At 33.2% G+C, this 21,808-nt stretch overlaps 1 protein-coding gene across 2 annotated transcripts in view; it reads left to right on the top strand.

Annotated features, from left to right (window-relative positions):
- The window catches only part of LOC107439767 (uncharacterized), a 159,263-nt gene that overhangs the window by 102,511 nt on the left and 34,944 nt on the right, over window positions 1–21,808 (top strand). For both annotated transcript variants that reach the window (XM_043051795.2, XM_043051794.2), the window contains 4 exons: window positions 5,286–5,476; window positions 9,095–9,406; window positions 14,301–14,442; window positions 18,528–18,656. In XM_043051795.2, the coding sequence (XP_042907729.1) occupies window positions 5,286–5,476; window positions 9,095–9,406; window positions 14,301–14,442; window positions 18,528–18,656 (774 nt within the window). The remainder of the gene's footprint in view (window positions 1–5,285; window positions 5,477–9,094; window positions 9,407–14,300; window positions 14,443–18,527; window positions 18,657–21,808) is intronic.

Here is a 21,808-nt window from a genome sequence, read left to right as displayed (position 1 = left end):
TTATAGATTTAAATAATTAAATTATAATTTGATTTATATGAATTTGATTGAAATTGTCTTTTCTTTTTTTTCATACACATTTAATAATGATGCTAATTTTCTCCGCCTTTTTGTTCTTTAAAAATATTTTCCTTCATATAATTTTTTTTTCTCTCCTTTATTTGATGTACTTAAAATTAAAATTCTTTTTTACATTTCATTCGTTAAAGCACCAACAGGTGCTATAGAGTTAGTTCCACTAATGTTTTAAAGAGAAAATAAAAAAGAATTTTAATTTTAGACTGAAGCAAATTCTTATTAATATGTAATTTGAAATTATTTTATTATTCAAAAAGGAAAATATTACTTTCACAAATAAAAATTTATATAAAAGAGCAGACAAATATTGGATTTGTCAACCCCCAATTTCTAATTGAGGAAACAGTCCAATATTAATTATATTGGCGTATTAAAATAATAAATTTGAAGTAAATTAAGAAGCGTAAAAATAATTGCATAACTTGGAAATATTAACAGATCCAGATCAATATTCAAACATAATTTATTCATTCACAATCACTTTAATGTTTGTATACATAGACAGAATGTAATAATTTTTGTGTAAAATTTTAAAATTTAACTATATTATATTTGTTATACATATCACAGCATTCATTAAAAAAAATACGAAATATTAACTCAAAAATATTATAGTTAGTATGTTTTTCTTACTAAGAGAGTGCATTCAGTACAATCTTATTTTTAATTTACAGTAATTTAAAATAAAAAAATTATGTTATGTCTCAATGTTTACAGTTTTGAAATTTGGGATCATCTGAAAGTAATCTTCAATATTTTAATAAGATACTAAATTTCTTGATATATTCTGCCTCATCTGAATTAAAATCTACAAGATAACTGAATTACTTTTTTGCAAACATAATTTACTACTTGATGCAAAGATTAAATTTTCTTACAGTTTGGAAAAAAATACTGTAATTTTTTTTACAAATTAGTAAACTATTTGAGAAAAACCAATATTTTTATTACATATTCATTATTATACTCATAATTATAGATTTTCTGGTGATATTACTTTAACTATATCACATTTTTCAGTTGATTGTAAAAAAACACAACAAGATTTTAAAAAATTACACACAAATAACACTTTAGAACCTATTTACAAAATAATAATTGTTTTTCCAAACACAGGTTCTTCATTCTGAAAACTTGAAACTATACACTTTCCTTGTTTGTAAGCTGTTCTTGAAACTAGTACTTTTCAAGTGTGAAAAAACTGTTTATAACATTCTGGTAATTTCGGCAGAATAAATATTTTTATCAATAGGTTCGGCACTGATTATAACAATATTTTTCCTAAGTCTCTTTCTTGACTGAAAGCGTTGAAGTTGGTGTCGTTGTACTATGGGAAGAAGATTAAAAATAATGTAATTTATGCTAATAAAATGTACCGAAGAAACAAAATTTAAACCCTTACTTTTTTAAAACATAGAAAGATCAATCAAAGCAAGTCACATTTTAATTACTATTTTTAAAATACATTATTAAAAAAAATTAAGAAATTGTAGTTCTCATTTAAAAAAATGTCAAAACATTTCACAACCTAAAAATTTTTTTTCGAGACCAACTATTTATACGGGGGGAGGGATTTTTATCTTAAGCCTCCTTTCCCCCACAAAGATCTCGGAAAGCAAAGAAAGATATTGATATTTTAAAATATTATTATTATTAAAATGGGCTAAAGCACCCAAATAGAATTTCTCCACATGAGAAATTGTGAATTGAATTCAATGCAGAGCATTCCCGTAAAAAATTTGCTGCTGGAACTGTTAACTGTTAAAATAATAAATGAGCAAATTGATCATTACTTGGATAGATCAAAGAGTTCGTGTTGAATCCAAGAGGGTGGAATCTGGCTGCCGATAAACACACAAGCATTGTTCATGTGGATGGTATTAGAACTCCACATGTATATACAGTTTGTGAGGATTGTTTTTTTTCTAACTAAAGGTCTTTTGTTTCATAGATGCAGATATATTTCAGAATAAAGAAAACTTTTATAATTAAAATGAAACTTTTCGAAAAAAAATTCTTTAAAAAAAAACTGTAAATATTATAAAGAATACATATGGCATTTTTGATGATCAATGAAAACGTTCGATTTCATGCTTATGTTGTCTTCTCCCTCCCTCACAAAACACAAATGTGGGCTAACATAACATAAACCTACAAAAAAAAATCATAGAAAAATAAGCGTTTAAAGCAAAGTATCTATGAGGATCAAAGTAATATATTATTTAATATCCTATTTAATAATCCTAGTTAATTTATTAACTAGGATTATTAAATAGGATATTTTGTTTCACTTAAAATTTGCTTCGCAAAAAAAAAATAATAATAAAATCTATTTGAGAAAAATTATAATAAGAAATCAGCTTATTTCTAAATGTTCTAAAACAAATCTTGTTCTTGTCGGTGTTTTTTTAAATTTCAGTAAGATATTCTTGGAGAATAAAAAAAAATATATCGCTTTGTTTTCTTTAACGCCAATATTACCCACTTTGTTTTTCCCCTACCTCGTGCACCCAAAGAACTTAAAGAGATGCCTAGTTTCCATGACAACGGCTAGTGCTAATTTGAGATGAATAATTCGCATTGAAAATTTTACAACAGAAGCATTTTAGAATGTATAGACCAAGATTCGTGTAATTACGTGACATTACAAACGAAAATGAGCAAAATAGAACATCAAGATCACAACAAAAGCATAGATATTGACAAAAAGTTTTAATCCTAACAGAAAGTACATATGATTTTTTTTGTTCTGTAGAATGAAACTGAAATACGAATCTAGAAAGGCAGTAAATTTGGCGGAAAGCTGTGCTGCTTAATATTGCCGTATTTACCTTTTATTTGTCACTGGTATTACACTTTCTGTGCACATATAAATGGATGTATGTCCTTATTTACTGTAAAAGAGCTAATATAGATTTCAGAATCTTTAATTATTCATACAACGAATATAGTTTCCTAGAAGAAATTTGAAGCTAACACTTTCAGAACAGACAACAAAATTTTTAAAGTTGATATGAAAGAAATGAACTGTAATGCAAATAAATAAGAAAAGTGTACTTACCTGCAAAAGAAATGGACAATTTCAAAGACAACTTGCATGACTTGATAGCAAGGTTCAACAACAAAATCGTCCATCTTGTCAACAGCTACGAAATAAGTTATCGGTCATGGTTAAAGCTCGTGTCTGCCATAGTAAGAAAGTTTGGTGCAATCGATTGCTCCATAAACGCATTTCTTGATCATATTTACCAATTTATGGCGCAACCTAATTAAAATTATCTTTCATTTATCCAATTTATGGTGCAATTAGAAACTTTGCACCAAGTATTGGTTAAACATTTACCGAGATTTTTAACAGTGTAGTGTACAACTGAGAAATTAATAGTTCGCTTATAGTAGACTTAAATTTAAATAATTGTTGCTAAATTTTTGGACAATAAGATCAAATTTATATAATTGCAACTTTTAACTAAAAATGAAGTAAAATGCATTATAAATGAGAGTTTAAGAACAAATTATTTCGCTGGAGAGAATGATGCAAACACAGGCCCATGTGGGTGAGAATGATTTGCTCAAAAACGCTAATTTTCTTCAAAAATGGTGAAAATCAAAAAGATAAATATTTAAAAATTTCCAAAAATAGCAAAAGTTGAAAAATGAATATCTAATCATTTACATAGTACGTAGCGTTTTTAAAAAGTATTTAAAGGTGCTTATTTTCGTTTTTTAAAAGTTTTTAAAGGTGCTTTTTCATGAAGTGTTTTCAAAAAGTCGTTAATTTTCCCTTTTCGAAAATGAGATTTTTTTTTCTTTACCATGTCGATTGTCGCTGTATATTATGCAAAAGCGTGGTTTTCACATAGTTCTATTCAACGTTTTCACACTTCATTCAACCACAATCCGATTCTTGCACTCTCATGGGCAACTCTGCTGCATTTTGCAAGATATTCCTCATTTCGGATTTCATTTTCCACCCTCTGAAATCGAACCAAAAAATCTCTATATTTCTATGGTGGCTAATATAATCATAAAAAGAGTTCTTATTTAGAAACTAGATATTTTATCATGATCATGTGAATTCTTTGAAAATTATTTTGCATTTTGTTAATGTATATTGTGCTTTTAAAATATTTTTTGAGTGCCTTAAAAGTGCTTTAAATGTGCCTATTTTTTGTTGAGAGATTTGGCTACTCACCTTGATTCAGCTATAGGAGACAACCGTAGCAAGGAGTGTCTTTTTAATGTTATTTAACGTTTGTGCCACGAAACTTTGTTGTAGAGAGTTTGCAATATACAGTCAAACCCCGTTATTGTGAACCTTCAAGGGATCGTTCTGCAAACAATTTTTACTTATGGTTCCAAACTCCCCTCTTTTATTACACATTATTTAAATAAATGGCCAATAAAATGACATACAAAAAGGAGTGAAACATAATGCGTAGTATGTGTTAACTTTTATTTTTTATTACTCGTCTTGCGTACAAAAAATAATTAGAAACGTTTAGCAGCAACATCAGACATGCTAACATATCCCGGCTCTCCGATAATTTTTCTTGAATATATGTTATGCCGCTTTTTAAACGTGTTTAACCAGTCATTCGAGCATATAAAAGTAGTCTCACCAAATCTCTTAGCAAATTCAATGTCTTTAACTTGAAGCATTTGTCCAGACACTGGAAGATTGCGGCTTCTTTGAATGCTGAGCCAATTCAATAATGCTATTCAATGATGAAGCAAATAAGAAAAAAATGCTTATTGCTACATTCCATGCTAAAAACGGTTTTAAAAATCGGTGTACGTATTGATTTTGAAGTAGGAATTTCAAAATTATTACAAAAAAAGAAGAAAATAAATCAGTCGAAATCAGAAAAAGGTTCATAATATCCAATTTCCTCACTTTTTTCGGATCAATATATTCACAAAGAATAAGCATTATACGCGTGTAGCAAGGCACGGGAGCAAACATTTCGTTCCCTATATCCGGGAATTCACTATAAACCATGTTCACTATAGCGGGGTTTGACTGTCTTTAGTTAGTTATCAGTTTAATAAAGCTAATTACGTTGCAATCAATACTTCCAACAAAAACTACGGCAATACGCTAAAAAATATTTTTCAAGCATTTTGGATATCGTGGACCATCATTTAGGGTTTTTTTTGGGGTTATTTTATAGTCCGACTGTATTTTGAGAGTGTATGTTTTTCAGGTGCGTGAATTTTACGGGAAGAGGAGGACATTGAAAGAGATGGAAAGATTGCGGTCTCGGACATTAGAAGCTATACGCCTGCGCATTAAGTGGCACATCAATTTCCGAAGCACAGTTGCCAAGTGGTTTCAAGACAACGTTTACATGCCCTGGTCAAGTATGAGACTACCGAGGCACATAAAACCTTCAAAGTAAAAAAAAAAATCTTTTTTTTTCTTCTTTTGTTTCGTGTTATCCCAGATAGCAAAATAAAGTTTATTCTCATCCAGCAAACACGCTTTAATGTGAACCTAAAATGGTTTGTTATGCCGTTTACGTGTAAACCTTCTAATCTTAAAACGAGATGTGTGGCAATCTGCATTATTCTACGCACGTTATTCTAATCCAAAACCTGGGAAAACTACCTTCCATACAATATCCTTAAATCAAGGTTGACATAGGGTTTTCAAGCGTGGTAAGATCATTCGATAAAGCTAGTCTCTAGGTGAAAATAATCTTAAATCTAGGTAATTACTATAAGGTTTCCTCTCTCAAAGTCTTGAAAGCTCAGATAAAATCCACCTTGTCGTGAAATTTTAATGGACAATATGCAATTTGATCCTATTGCCAGTGTGACGTCAGCTAAAACGTCATTATGGACCTAAGCGACCATTTTACCTAAGTGACAATTTCTTTTTAAAAAAGTTTTAAAGAAATTTTAGGTTTGAAACTGCAATATTTTTGCTTTAATGAAAAAAAGGTTTTTAGTACAGTACAGAACCCGTTATCCGGAAATCAGAAAACCGGAAAACCAAAAAACCGGAACGAAATTCGATAACTTTTTCCGCCATTTCAAAAAAAAAATTTTTTTTTTCCTCATAAGATTTTAGGTGTTAAGCGTGGAGGTAGCGGGTTCGAATCCCGCCGTAACCCTGGATGTATTCTTTGTGATGTCTTTCTCTGAATTGTTCTATCTGTATTTTCTACTTGACAATGACTTATAAGCCTATATTGAGCACACAAGTCAGCAAATGTATGTAATTTCAATAAATCAATCAAATCATGCATCAAANTCCAGGGTTTAACACTAAAAAAACGGCTTTTTGTAGCGATTCAGAAAACCGGAAAAATCAGTTATCCGGAATAGCGATAGTCCCGATCGTTCCGGATAATCGGTTCTCTACTGTACAAGCATTTGCGGGACATTAAAAAGAAAGTTCCGATTCAAGGTTGCCGTAAGGTCACATGCTTTCTGGAATGGATGGTTGACTAAATGTAAACAATAACAAGCTTTCTGAAACCGGAACAAGTTTAAAAAACTTCCGGTGTATCCCTCCGCTTATGGTATGCTTTGGAGGCGATGTGTGAACAGGCTTAATATTCTAGGAAGTTTTATTATGGTGATTTGTGATTGAATTTACGAGTAATTTTACCATGCAGAGAACGGAGCGTTTTTAAGAAGTGCTTTAAAGGGCTAATTTTTGATTTACGTTTTTAAAAGCTCTTAAAAAGTGCTTTTTTTTATTCGGGATTTATAAAAAGTGCTTAATTTTCTATCTTTTAAAAAGAGATTTTTTTCTTTGCCGTGTCGATTGTCGTTCTAAATTACAAAAAATACATGCTTTTCATAATTACATCTGCAATATTTATCAGGAACTAGTTATTTTATCATGATCATATAAAGTGTTTGAAAATGTTTTCGAATTTGATTGATGTTATGTTTATAAATTAAGAACTTTGAAAGATAGAAAAATAGTTTTTATTGCTGCTCAGATCATTAAATTATGATTTTTTACAAATTCTAACTGGCTGTGAGCCTAAACATAATTTTAAAAAATTTATATCAACCCATAAATAAAGTGAAAGGTTTTCCATATTTTGAGTGTTGTCCCGGCTATTTGGCTATATGTGTTTAAAATACCACCGTTTGATATTTTTTAGCGCCAACACCTAGCGCCCTCTGTGCTTAGTTTTACATGGTCAACTATCCATTAAATCATTTTCAAGAAAGAAATCAACAATGTAGCCAGCAACAGAAAAAGTGAATTATGCTGTAGAAAGAAAATCCTCGTTATGAAAAGGCTTACATGTCTTCTTCGAGTTTTCGTTTAAAGAAACGCGGAAGAACTATCTTATACTAAAATATTTCTCAAAAAGGAATTCATTATCGGAACCCAGATATTTCTATTATACTTTAATCAATTAAATAAAAATCGTAGTAAAGAAATTTATGTTTTGCAACTACACATGTAACTAAAACTGAATCCCCTCCGCAGAGGATCAAAATTGTGATGGCATGTCTTCGGATCATCCTCCGGGATGTTTCCCAGACCGTCGCCAATAGCCCATTGTGAAGCTCCAGTGCGACGTAAATTAACAACAACAACTAAAACTGAATCTGATCGCACTTTTTTTTTCATAACACAGTTGCACTGCTAGAAATTTTGGAGCTTTTTTAAGCCATTACATCTTTTGAAATAGCTTACTATTGCTCTAACCAGAAACATATTATCTTACTTCTTAAACTTAAATGCACTATACAATGTAGTTCTTAAATCATAATATCGTAGGAATTACCTTAGCGTGGATGAAACATAAGCTGAAATATATTATCTTACTTCTCAAATGTAATTGCACACAATGCACACATCTCCCTTTACCTTATAAAAAAGTATTAAAAACATTAACCTCATACCAAACGTAAAGATTTTTAAAATTTAAATGAAAAATGTTTGGTTTTATTCACGACGTTTCATTTAAAAATATACTTCATTCATTACACTTACCTGAAATTATTTTCAGGTGTCGGTTTCATCACATACTTGACCCAAAAAAGGAATCCGGTCAAAATAGACCTGGATGTATAAAATAAACTGTAGAAATAGCAGGATATAAAACATGAACTTGACCGCAAAAGTGATAAAAAGACCCCGAAACCAGCAAATAAAAAAAGATATTAAAGTAGGGCATGAATGTATTAGTTGTATGAAACAGCAGTTTGAAAGATTATTTCTAGATATCCGAGTCGAAATTCTTTATGGTCAGTGGTTTCAGTACATGTTATGATGGTCCAAAATAACTTGATGGTCGCCATCAACTAACATTTTCCATTATGCTTTCATGGTTTTTGACATGCCGACAAACTCCCATCATTCCATGATGGAAAATGCTACTTTTATACTATGATGGTTATCCATCAAGAAAAATTTAATTCTCATTGACCAGCAATCTAAGATGGTTTTAACCATACATTTCCATGATGGTTTAATGGAAATTCTTGTTGGTTCTTAGGAATCAAAACAATTTAGTTTTTTTTATATTGGAAAATCATAAATCAGTCCGAATTCCTATATTGGAATGATGGTTGTTCATGATCATTCGAACATTTGATTTCCGAGATACTATGATGAAAATTCGTGATAGTCCATAATGGTACAACAATGCATTTTAATAAAGGTTTAATAATAATTATTGTTGGTTCAGCAAGAATAGACCATCAAAATAATATTTTTTTATGTTGATCCATCAAAAATCTGTCCGAATTCCTATGTTGGGATGATGGTGGTTCATGATAGTTCCAACATTTGATTTCTAAGATTCTATGATGGAAATTTTCGGTGGTTCAACATAAATCAACCGTCAAAACAAGTTGCTATTCTTATGTCGGACCCTCATAAATCAGTCCGAATTCCTACATTGAAGTGATGGTTACTAATGTTGGTTACCATCAAAAATATAATGATTTATGATGGAAAAATTGATGGTTACCATCAAGATTATATTGGTTCATCAATGGAAAATAATCAAAAAATTTTTAATTGGATGAGTAGGTACGACATAGTGTTGAAGCCCAATGTCTCGAAGGGATCCCTGGAGGGTGAAGTAAGGATTGAGTTGATGGTCACTCAAGAGACGGACTACATCCTTCTCCATCAGAATGGTCTGAAGATCACACATACTGAATGTCCATCTGCAGCAGTGGACGAGGCATTTCCACACAAGAAGACCGATTTCTGGGTGATTCGTTTCAACCAGACCATTCTTCCGGGAAACCACCTCCTCCACCTCAACTTCAAGGGAAGTTTTTCACTCGATGGAATGGGTGTCTACCACTACACCCACAGAATAACTGGAGAAAAGCGGTAATTTATTACAATTTTCCTTTCTGAAAAGATCAGAATAGATGCAGTAACTGGCCAAATTATTAGACGCACTACAAGATTCTTTGTAATATTATAACTTATCAGGTGATACTATACAGCTTTATTGTTTTCGTGCGGTTGAAACCGGTTTGCATTCATTTACGTTCGACGTATCAACTGATTAACATTGTAATGCAACACGCTAAAAATAAATACAAATAGGAAGTCTATAAAAAATCTCCAGAATAAAACCCCATTACATGCATGTTAATATATAAAAGTATTGCGTATAATCATGTCATTATTAAAACACTACAGTGCGTCTAATAGTATGGTCTAATTATTATAATACAGGATGTTTCATATTGAATGGGACAAAAAGAAAACATGATTGTAAACGTTATAATTAATATATTTAGAAAATTCAAATTTACTTAAAAACTACATTTATTCAAGTTTCTACAGGTGTTCAATATGTTCCCCTCCAGTGACACGACAAATGTCTGCACGGTAATCCTGCTACACTCGTGATAGCATATCCCCTGTGCTGGAGTTTCTTTTCGTCCTTGGCTTTTGTTCTTGCTTAAGCAGCCGGTATCCTGGAACCCAGCTGCTTATGTTATGCCGATGCGGTGGTTCGTTATGCAATTTCGTGCGAAAATGTCTTTGCACAACAGTTACAGGGGAGGTTTTGGCATATTCGAAAACGCAGTACGCTTTCTGCTGCATGGATGACATTTTGTTTAACAGCGCCTCTAGCAGCGAGTTCGTCATTCGCTGATTTTTCACTGCTGCCAAATAAAACTTGTATAATTGTAGTTGCTGAATAAATTTGTTTCGGCTGAATAAATCCATTACGGCTGTCACACTGCGCTATTCTTTTTGTCCCATTCAATATGAAACACCCTGTATACCAGGGGTGGCCAAGCTCATTAATAGTCGAGCCATTTTTCAAAATTTTAAATTTTTTAGAGCCGCAATTAAATACGTATTTAAGAGGTAGGCAAAAAAGGGATGAATTTTTTTTTTACAGAAATTACATTTATTGAAAACATATAAATAAAAGTACAAAATATGTGTATTGAATTTAAATATTAAAAATTAAACGCATTTATTTTACTTCTCTTGATAATTCTTCAAAATTTGGTGAATAATTGTTGACAGCACTTCTCAGTAATTCTTTGAGATGCTGGTTAGTTAATGCTGATCGGTGTTCACGAATTTTAAAGTGGAATAAAATGATTCATATAAGTACGTTGTTCCGAATATTGAAATAATTCGACAATCAGATTTTTTTAATTCATGATACTTCGATTCTGGTACAAATTTCCAAAATTCAGTAATCGACGTCGACTTATATTTTAATTGTAGAGCTTGATTTTCTTACATCTCTATTAATTCTAATTCTCCAGACGCTTTTTGGGTCATAATTATATTGGAAATGGAAAACACTCACCTTGAATTATGTTAATTTCAAATGGATTAAGAAAAAAATCTAGAGACGATTTAAAATATTTCAAGTCTTGAAATCTATTTTGGAATTTCGTCAATATTCCTTCTAGCTATTTTATATATTCGTTGAGTTTTTCTTTTTTAATATTGGAACAAATTTTTTTAAATCGAGGAAATTGACAAAATGTTTTATCTTAAATGTCCTTTTAAAAAAGTTGTAATTTAAATTGAAAACTAAATATACACTGTGAGAGGTCAGGTATTATTTTATCTTTCCCCTGAAATTGTAAATTCAGTGTTTGCAAATGTTCCATGGCATCAGTTATAAACATTAAGTCTTGTAACCACTCGCCATCGTCTAATTCTGAATAAGTTATTTCCTTTTCTTTTAGAAATGCAGTTATTGGATCAAACAAATCTACAAAACCATTTCATACGTTGTTGCAAAATAATCATCTAACAATGCAAAAGAAATTAATGTCATTCGGAAGTTCTTCGTCCTTGTTCTCGGTGAATTATGCAGTGAATCGGTATGAATTGTGGAATTTGAGAGTCATCTCTTAAAATCCCAATAAGACCGATTTTTTTTACCCGCAATTGCTGGAGCTCCATCAGTAACAGTGCTTACAAGTTCATTAAGATCACATCAAAAGTTCTCTTTACGTAATCTAATGCATTTTTAATATCGACACCAAGGGTTGATTCTTGAAGTGCTACTAAATCTAATAATTCTTCTTTAACAACGAAGTCACTTGAAAAAAATGTAGGAATACTACCAATTGCGGAAGATCTATGATATATGTCGATTCGTCAAGGAACGATAATAATTTTTTTAAAAATATAATAACACAAAAATGAAAAGCGAACTCGGGTACATTTATCGAGAGCCACAAATAATCCTTGAAAGAGCAGCATGTGGCTCGCTAGCCGCAGGTTGACCACCCCTGTAATATACTAATATAATACCTGTTATAATAAATATGATATTGTTTAATTTAACCAAATGATACACGATAGCCCGTTGTGAAGCTCTAGTGCGACGTATATAAAGTACCAACGTAATCTAAATCAATACCCAAATTGCAATACAGTGAAGTTTTTTTTTTATTTAGAGCCTTTATTTAGAACCTTTATTTTGACAACCAAGTTTCTAAAATAAATTCTCGTTAAAAAAAAATGCATTAATTTTTTTTCTCCATTTTTATTTTGCGTGATTAATATTCAATTCGGATAAAACAATTGCCAGAGTTCATTAAAAATGCCGCTGTTTGTCTGTTAAGATTAATAAAATTCTCGTCAAGCCAGATAGTTGATAACAGGCATGTGAGCTGTGAATTCTTCCGGAAGAATTTATTTTCATGTTTGAGGCAGGAATAAAACTTTTGTTTCTGTATTTCATACTTGGATTTATAAATTCAATCAAAAATTATCAGTACAAATGAATAAATCAAACAACAACACGATGACGAAACGTTAGTATGAAACAGCTGCCAAAAAATGTGAAAATATATTTGACTATAACTGATTTCTCAATATACCAACCACTTTGGAATATTATTTTTAAAAGGAGCGAATGTTGGTCTCTAAAATGAAGTTGGGGAGAGTGGGGCAAAGACCGTACTGTCGACATTAGTTTTGTTTCCTAGCTATTTTGCTGGTCAAGAAGAAGGATATTTGCGGGTTTTTGCACGGCCCCTGTACAGATAAGTTGCCTCTCTAGTATTTTGAAAATTATTAATTCGTCCATACAGTTATAAAAATTATTTTCAATCATTATCAATGGCTCAACAGTCCAGGGTTTGCCTTAGTCTTCTCAAGAAGTTTTTTCCAGGCTAACCTCTTTCCTGCTAGTGTTTTTCAGTTTTCAGATTTTAAGACCAAAAGGTCTTTTTCTAGGCCATCTATCCATCTCAAATTCGGCCTGCCTCTTTTTCGTATGCCAACTGGACTGGCATTGAAAACTCTTTTTGTGGTTAGGTCTTCGTTCATTTTATTCTTTTTCGTTTAATAAAGTTAAAATTAATTGTTATTAGTCCAGTTAATTGTACGTCAACTAAAGATTTATACCTCAATAAACGATAAGGATTTAGCAGCACTGCTCTTTTACGTCTCGAAAACCTATGTTTAACGGGTTACTACCCGCTCTTATCCCCCTTCACTTCATGTGTGACTATAACCCAAGAAAGTCACTCATGAATTGAGGGGAGATTAGATAGAAATCCCTCCTCTTTCTGATCCCCCTTTGGCCTACGCAAGCTGCAGAAGAAGCAGATAGCCACTTTTAAAAATAAAAATATCTGCCACTTTTCTCCTGAAATTCTAGTATATCTAAATTTTTCATAGACATATGAATATTTGTCTGCAGGGTAAGATCGAGTGATTTGACTTCTTCTGGAAAAAATATTTTTATAAAATTAAAAAAATGGTATTTATACGATTTCTCAGGACAAGTATGAATATTTTGATTGAATCTGACAGTTTCTAGGTCGGACAGTTTAGTTACTTCGAATGTCGGCTGTCTTGTCTCATCCCACTTTCCCCTACTTAGTATACACTATGTGTTCAAAAGTGTCCAAACAGCCGTCCACATATTAATATGATGTTTGGTCCCTCTTTTGCATTGATGACAGCCTGAACACGAAGACATTTCCACCAGTGAAATGAAAAGTCAACGGTTTTCAAATAACAATAATTATAAGAACTTGCAGTCTCAGGGTATAGAGCGTTCGCCCTCCAATGAGGTGACCCGGTTTCGTATCCAGCCGATGGATGGTCTATACGAATTCCGCATCCGGCTAGCACCGACCTCAGTGCTGACATAAAATATCCTCAGTGGTAGACGAATGATGGGTCAGAGTCCCCTTGCCGTCAGGATAACTGTGGGGTGTTTTCGTGATTTTCCTCTCCTTGTTACGCAATTGCGGGTTAATCCCATCAGATAGTCCTCCACGAAGTCAAATTTTTCCCAATACTTGATCCAGGAGCTTAATTGTCTTAGAGCTTCCAGAGGCCCTTATTAATATGATGTTGGTGCTCGTTTTGCATCGATGACAGCCTGCACACGAAGATTTCCCACCAGTTTTTTTTTATAGGAATTGGCTTCCATCACAGTGAGGATTTGGCTGACTACGTAATCTAATTTGTCTCATAGGTGCGATTGAAGTTATGCGAGGGCAGTTTTTGAACAAAATTAAACCGTGTCTGCACGAACTGCAGTGGATAGAGAAATGGGCCGAAATATTGACATAGAGTGCAGCATTGTCCACATACATCTAAGAGTTAATGTTTCCAACCACAGGACCAAGTGTTCCAAACCACGAGAAACTACCCCCACACCATTATGCTACCACCACCATAACATACTTTTTACCAGACAGTGTGGAAAGTTCAATTTACGTTTTCCCTTAGCATATTCTAACTGAAGGAAAAATGTTTTTTTTAGAACTTTGTTGGCAACTCAGTTTGAAGCCACCTATGCCAGGCGAGTCTTCCCATGCTTCGATGAGCCCGATTTCAAAGCTTCTTTCAAGATAAGCATCATTCACGACGAAAACTACACAGCACTCTCCAACATGCCTCAACAGGTATGCAATTAAGGAACCATATTGTTTGTTTTCAAGGTTGTAATACTTCGTAGTGCATATCTACCACTACAAAAATATAATTCCAATTCCCTGGTATATAAGTCATGTTAACTCGATTCTACGGAGGGGTTACCTTTTCATAGATGACGGCTGACAGGGTCGATAACTACTCGCTCCCCACATTGGTGACCCGGACGTGATTTGGACACATAACCTTCTGATCTGAAAACGCCTAATTCGATGGATAGTCCAAGTTGAACAATTGAGTTCCTACTTGTGACTGCGACATTATCCACCTCCTCGCACTGTTGCTACTCAGTCTCGATCACACACAACCTCGGCCTGCATGCACTTGACTTCTAACGGCAACACAGGAGCAACCACGACAGTGAACTTAATACAGATCTCACTATCATCAAAATGTACGATGATCTTAATACAGCTCTCCCGGCTTCTCACAAAAACAGCAATGAATCAACTAGTGATATATGTTCATCGAATTCTATCACAGCTATGATTCTGGAGGGGGAGTACTATGTTGACATGGTCTATAAGTACTCGCTCCCCACTTTTGAAATTTCCCTATCTATTTTTTTTTACTTTCTGCTTGTGTGAGATTTTACAGTGCGATAGGGGAAGAGCGGAACTCCTTGAATACGAGGGTTGCTATTTATATTTCTGGCCTAATAATGAAGAAACAAACATGTAGGATCGAAATTGGTTTTATTGTTTTTCAAAATATTCTCCATGACTAATTTCGGATTTTTGCATGCGTTTGAACCAATTTTCAAAGCACTTTTTCCAGTCCGATTGAGGTAACTCCAAAACATGCGTTTTGAATGCATCAACCGCTTCTTCGGGGGTCGAAAATCGTTGTCCACGTAATTTATTTTTGATGTGTGGGAATAAGAAGAAGTCATTGGGTGCCAAATCAGGGCTGTACGGCGGATGACCCATCAGTTCGATCTTTCAACCCGTCAGAAATGCCTTTGTTTGAGTCGATGTGTGAGAGCTCGCATTGTCATGATGAAGAATGATTCGCCTGTTCTTCTGCTTTTTTTCGAATTTCTCCGATGACTTCTGGCAAACAAATGGTTGTGTACCATTCAGAATTGACCATCCTGCGTTGCTCTCACGCCACTGTTGCCACATGACCGTTAATACCGAAGAAACAGGCAATCATTTGTTTCGATGTGCTTCTCCTCGAACAACTTTTGTTGGTTTTGCCTCGTCTTGGAAGACCCATACAGTTGATTGCTGTTTTGTTTACGTCTCATATGCATAGATCCATGATTCGTCACCTGTGTAGATGTTATACACAGCCTTTGATGTACCTTGAACGTATTTTTCCAACATTTCCTTGCACCAATCGACACGAGCCTTTTTTTGAGCGTTTGTCAGATTATGCGGGATCCAACGCGAACAAATTTTTTTTACGCTCAAATGTTCATGCAATATTTTATTGATGCTAGTCATACTAATGTCCAAAGACGCCTCTATCTCACGGTATGTCACATGACGATCTTGCTTTATCAGTTCACGCACAGCATCGATCTTTTCTGGCACAACAACGGATTTTGGACGACCTGCACGGGATTCGTCCTGGATCGAACATCGACCACGATTAAATTCGTTATACCAATTTTTTACAGTGCTGTAGGATGGCGCTTTATCGCTGAATAAAGAATTAAGTTCATCGAAGCACTCTTGTCTTGACAATCCACGTCGAAAGTTATGAAAAATAATGGCACGAAAATGTTCACGATTCAATTCCATTTTTTGAAAGAGAAGAACTTTTCAATTTACTGTCAACAACACAAATGAAGCTATAATGGTAAATCGTCTGCTGAATTTATGTTTAAAAATATCAAACTTTCGTTTAAAATCGTCTGCGGTCAACTAGCAACACTTACTGTTGCCAAGGCCAGAAATATAAATAGCAACCCTCGTAAGTTTAGATCTAATGGACGGATCTTCACTTTCCCGGACTCAATCTAAATGTTTCGAGAAGGCGACCTTAAATATGCATATTAATTAGTGCAGACGATATTTTAAGTTACGAAATCAGACACAAAAATGTACTTTCTCGGTATATTGACTCCCAAATTATGGGGGTTTGCCGCAATCCTGAAATAGGGTTCAAATAGTTTGGTCATAAAAGCGGTATTAAGTTTTGACCCCTAAAAGTTAATTTTACTTTGTGCCTATTTCGCCATACGTCGAGAACGTTTTAATGGGATTCCAAAAATTTTCAAACTAATTACAAAATCCAAAGATAATTTTATATAAAATATAACTTTGTGTTCTGAAAACTCGAAGGGGGAACTACGAATTATCCCTTCATTAAAATTGTTCATGATATGTGCAAGCAATAAGTTGATTAAAACTGCAATTCACAAACGACGTGACTGTTTTGGGATCTCGTTTAAACACTTAGAAGCTTGAAAATATCTAGAAAAATGAACAAGGGATACATCACTCGTGCAAAAAGTTTTTATCATCATTCAAAAAAATAGCATGTAGGTTGCTCAGCAGTCTGCTGAAATGCAACTTCATAGTTGATATTTGAAGGCCATTCTTATTCATGAGTCTGGTAGTCGACTGATTGTAAAGACTCTGTTCCTAGTAGAACACCGAAGTCAAGCATCCCTGGCTACGGTCAGTAAGCGGGTGGGTAACCACTTTGATCAGGCTGCGTAGAGACCGAGGGAGTGCAATATCGGTCGTCGTTAAACTGTTATACCTTAAAGTGCTTGACTTCGCGCCCAAGTTCTCGGGTTACCAAAGGAGGGGAGCCATCCCCTCTACAGAGGAACGAAATGGCGATGACATGTCTTAGGATCATCTTCAGGGATGTTTCCCAGAACGTTACCAATACCTCATTGTGCAGACATAAATAAAGTGCTTTCCTGTCTTATTTATGAACTTAACTCGATTTTTTTTCTTCAAATTTTCGATTTTTTGTAATTTTCAAACTTTTGTTTGCTTTGTAAAGACAGTTCGTCTATTTTTGTAGGAAAATTTATTTATCTCTCTCAAGATCTTTATTTACTCGTTCGGCGAAATTGACAAAAGAGAGAGAGATTTGATAGCGCCAGGAAAACACAGTTCCTAGTTTCAAATGTTACAATGTTCCTTTACAAGTAAAATTATCTGTTTTTTCTTATTACGTCACACAATGTGTATTCTTAAGTTTAACAAAATTTACATTTCATCACTTTCATTTCGTTACATTTAACATGTTAACAGAATGTTCTCACATAAAATTTTAAAAATTACATATTTTATCTTAAAAAAATTACACTTTTTAGGAAAAATAAAGCAATGATTTATGAAATAAATCAGATGCTTCCAAAATGATCTCCCCATTTTTCTAATTTCATATAAAAAATGTACCACCCAAAGTTGAAATTCTTGATGGTTCCATCAAAGCATTTTGATGATTTATGTTGATTTCAGTGCAATCCATTATGGTACAACATCAATTGATGGTCGCCATCATCCAACATTTTCCATTATGCATCATGATTTTGATATGCCAGCAAACTTCCATCATTACATGATGGAAAATGATACTTTAATACTATGATGGTTAACCATCAAGATAAGTTTAATTTTCATGGACCAACAATCCCTGATATTCTCTGATAGTTTCAACAACACATTTCCATGATGGTTTAACAGGAATACTTGTTGGTCCTCAGGAATATATCATCAAAACATTGTTTTTTTTTATGGTGGACCGTCATAAATTCCTACATTGGGATGATGGTTGTTCATGATCCTTCCGACATTTGATTTCTAAGAAACTACGATAGAAGTTTCTGATGGTTCAACATGAAGAAACCATCAAAACAAGTTGCAAATGTTGGACCATCATAAATCACTCCGAATTTCTACATTGGGGTGATGATTACTTATGTTGGTTACCATCAAAAATATAGTAGTTCATGATGGAATTATTGATGGTTATCATCAAGATTATGTTAGTCCATCAATGGAAAAACCATCCAAAATGTTGACTTGGGTTGTCATTTTTTGTCAACAAAAAGGCTGAAAAAAAAATGATTTGATATTTATTTCAGAGCAGAGAAGAAATGGGTGAAAATCTTGTGAAAACCGTGTTTCAGGAATCTGTGAACATGTCTACATACCTCGTCTGTTTCGTTGTTTCGGACTTTGATTACTTAGAAACAGAATACAAGGGAAAACCCGTAAGTATTCAACTTTCTTTCCCTTTTGCGTTGGATCATAATACACTATCTGGATCCCAGAGTATCCGGACACCCGATGGTGGAAGCGTAATGGTGTGGGGGTGTTTCTCGTGCTTTGGCCTGCGCTCGTTAGTTCTTGTGGTTGGAAGCATGAACTCTGAGATATGACCAAGATTCGATGTAAAATTTTAATGATCAGGTGATACTATACAGCTTTATTGTTTTTTACGCGACTGAAACAGGTTTGCACTTGTTTACGTTAGTGTATCAATTCGTTAACATTGTAATGCAATAGGGTTGAAAATAGAAAGTATATAAAATATCTCCTGCATACAAACCCATTACATGTCTGTTTAAATATACATGTATTGCCTACAAAATCGTGCAAAACATGTCATTATTAAAACACTACAGTGCGTCGATTAATTTAGTCTCTTTATTATAATATAATACCTGATATAATAAATATTATATATTTATATAATATATCCTCTAATGTATCCAATAGTCGAACTTATATTATATATAGTCTAATTTAACCAATTGATACACGAACGTAAACAAGTGGAAACTGGTTTTAGCCGCGTAAAAACAAAGCTGTATAGTAACAGGTATAATTAAGATTTTACAAGGAATCTTCTAGGGCGTCTAATAATTTGACCAACGTTCGTATGTGGAAAATGCAGTACTCCCAACTCTATGGCAATATTTCGTCCCATTTCCCTTTCAGCAGGACAACTGTTCCATTCACAGATCGAGGCTTGCACAGACGTCGTTTGACGAAATGGGTGTTTAAAAACCGGAAGGGGCTTCTCAGATTCCCGATCCCCTATAGAACACCTTTGGGAGAAATTGGAAAGCAGATTACGCAGCCACCCAAATCGATCCTCCTCACTACAAGCACTCAACTTCAGCTATGATGGAAGCCAATTCCTGCTGGTGCAGGCTGTCATCGATGCCAAAAAGGGGTCCAACCACAAATTATCAGGACGCTCCATTCGAATGGGTGCCCGGATTCTTTTGACCAGGTAGTGCGTTACGAGTCGATTAGAAATTTCGAATCATGTTCCATTTTGTGTAAAATGACTCACCAATGAAAAATCATCTATCTGTCGACACAAACAATTCTTCTGCGAAGTGTTACAATATTGTGAAAGCTGTGTGGTTACTAATTGGGAAAATTTATTTGTTTTATAAATTATGAAAACTGTATTGTTGTATTTTTTTTAAGGTAATTGCTCTTTTAAAACGTGTTTTAATAAATTCAATTATTGTTTCGAAAATTTGGAAAGACAACAAGTAAAATTCTCGAGTAATAACAGTGCTAAAAAGGGAGTATTTGTAATATAACTTTCTGCAAAATGCTTTCAATTAAAAAAAGCTTACATGTTACTAATTCACAAGAGCAAAAGAGCTGTGTTTATAAAACAAAAAATGTATTTAAAAAAAGTTGTGATCACCTAATTACGATCACTGGTTACCCATGAGTCAAATGCTTTTTCTTTCCGTATTGACTCCATTAAACTCCACACCATTTCAAATCATGGGTTGCAAAAACTGTCTCAATGGATGCTTGTTGTCAGATAGATTTTCATAGCCTGCTTATGTAAGTGTTTCGCCAAATACTTTTTCTTATTCAGCATTCATATTTATATTGAAATAACCGTCAAGCCAGTCATTATACGTTAATAAAAAAAATATAAAAATACTTTAAATTATTATTATGTAAATACATTAAAGATGCCTGCTAGTGAAAATAAAAAGAAAAACAGCTGCTATCGCCATAGCAACGCACAAATGACGACGCATGCGCACTGTGCACTATTACCTATTACCCTTACCAGTTGAAAAGTGTGTGGAAGCCATCAAATCCGAACCAAGACTTATTTTGCCAACGGGCAATAATAAGCTATGTTCGAAATGCCAATAGTGGAGAAAAGAGGTATCTTATATAGTTATTCGCTTAAAAATAACCGGGAGAAATATTGAAGTAATCACTGAGATAATATGGATAAATAAATTAAATATTTAAAGGTGCGATTTAAAACGTTTCTTTTAAGCTTAAAAATGTTACTACGAAAAAAATTATAAAAGAATTTAATAAGGAGACTGCCAACGAAGCATTCATAGAAACAGGTATTAAAGAAATAATCCCAAGAAACTGAAGTTATTATTTGATTAAAAACTTGACTCGCTTCAAATATATGCTAATCGGCGTGTTTCAAGCACTTAAAATCAAGCGCGCGCACACCTAAGAGATGTTAATGAAAAGAAATGATTTTCAAATAAAACGAAAAGTTACCAAAGAAAAATGGAAAAATAAAGGTGAGAAACAAGATTAAAAAAATATAGAGAAAAAAAGATGAAGAAACAAAATAGGAAAAACCATGGTGTTTGAAAGGGGTGAAATGCATTTTCACGTGCTATGGAGGTGTGGAACCAATTTTGTTATCAAGAGCATTCATGTGAATACAGTAAGATTCCAGAGCAACAAGATGTGACTCAGGAAGCAATTTGGCGAAATACAATGTACGTCCAAGATTCCAACAATGTGCAGCAATCTCATATTTGTGATAACGGACATCGTGTTTGAACTTTAAAGCGCGCCTGGTTTATTCGATGCTCTCACTGACTGGGAATGTGGGTTATCAAAATCAATTTTAAGAGATTTTGTTAGCAGGCCTATGATCAAAACGGATATTTGCTTGTAATTTTATAACGGAGGGGAGAAAAAAAATGGTGAAGAAGGAAATGATGACTGTAAGAAGGAGTCTAAAGAAGTAAAAAAAAGGTAATGAAATTATAAATTACAAGACAATAAAGGATAAAATAAGGGATGAACTATAAGACAATAATGTTCTGTAATAAATGAAAATGTCTTATATTTAAACTTTTTTTCTTCCAATTCCTAATACTAGTTCACACTCTCTCTATTATCTTGTTCAAATTTTGATGTTGATACAGTTTTTTCAAATATAAATTCATTCATTAAATTTAATTCATTAATTTTAGTTTTATATTCGAGAAAAAAACTACAATTGTTTAATAAAAAGTTACTAAAATCAAAATTGACTTTAGTAGGAATTGACTTTAAATTTTTTTTTACATTTCTTGTTTATAACATTACTCATTTAAACAATAGAAAAGATTAT

Source organism: Parasteatoda tepidariorum, chromosome 3, assembly GCF_043381705.1.
Source record: "Parasteatoda tepidariorum isolate YZ-2023 chromosome 3, CAS_Ptep_4.0, whole genome shotgun sequence".
In the NCBI taxonomy this organism is placed as follows: Eukaryota; Metazoa; Arthropoda; class Arachnida; order Araneae; family Theridiidae; genus Parasteatoda; species Parasteatoda tepidariorum.
This window is presented reverse-complemented; position numbering and strand designations above follow the sequence as displayed.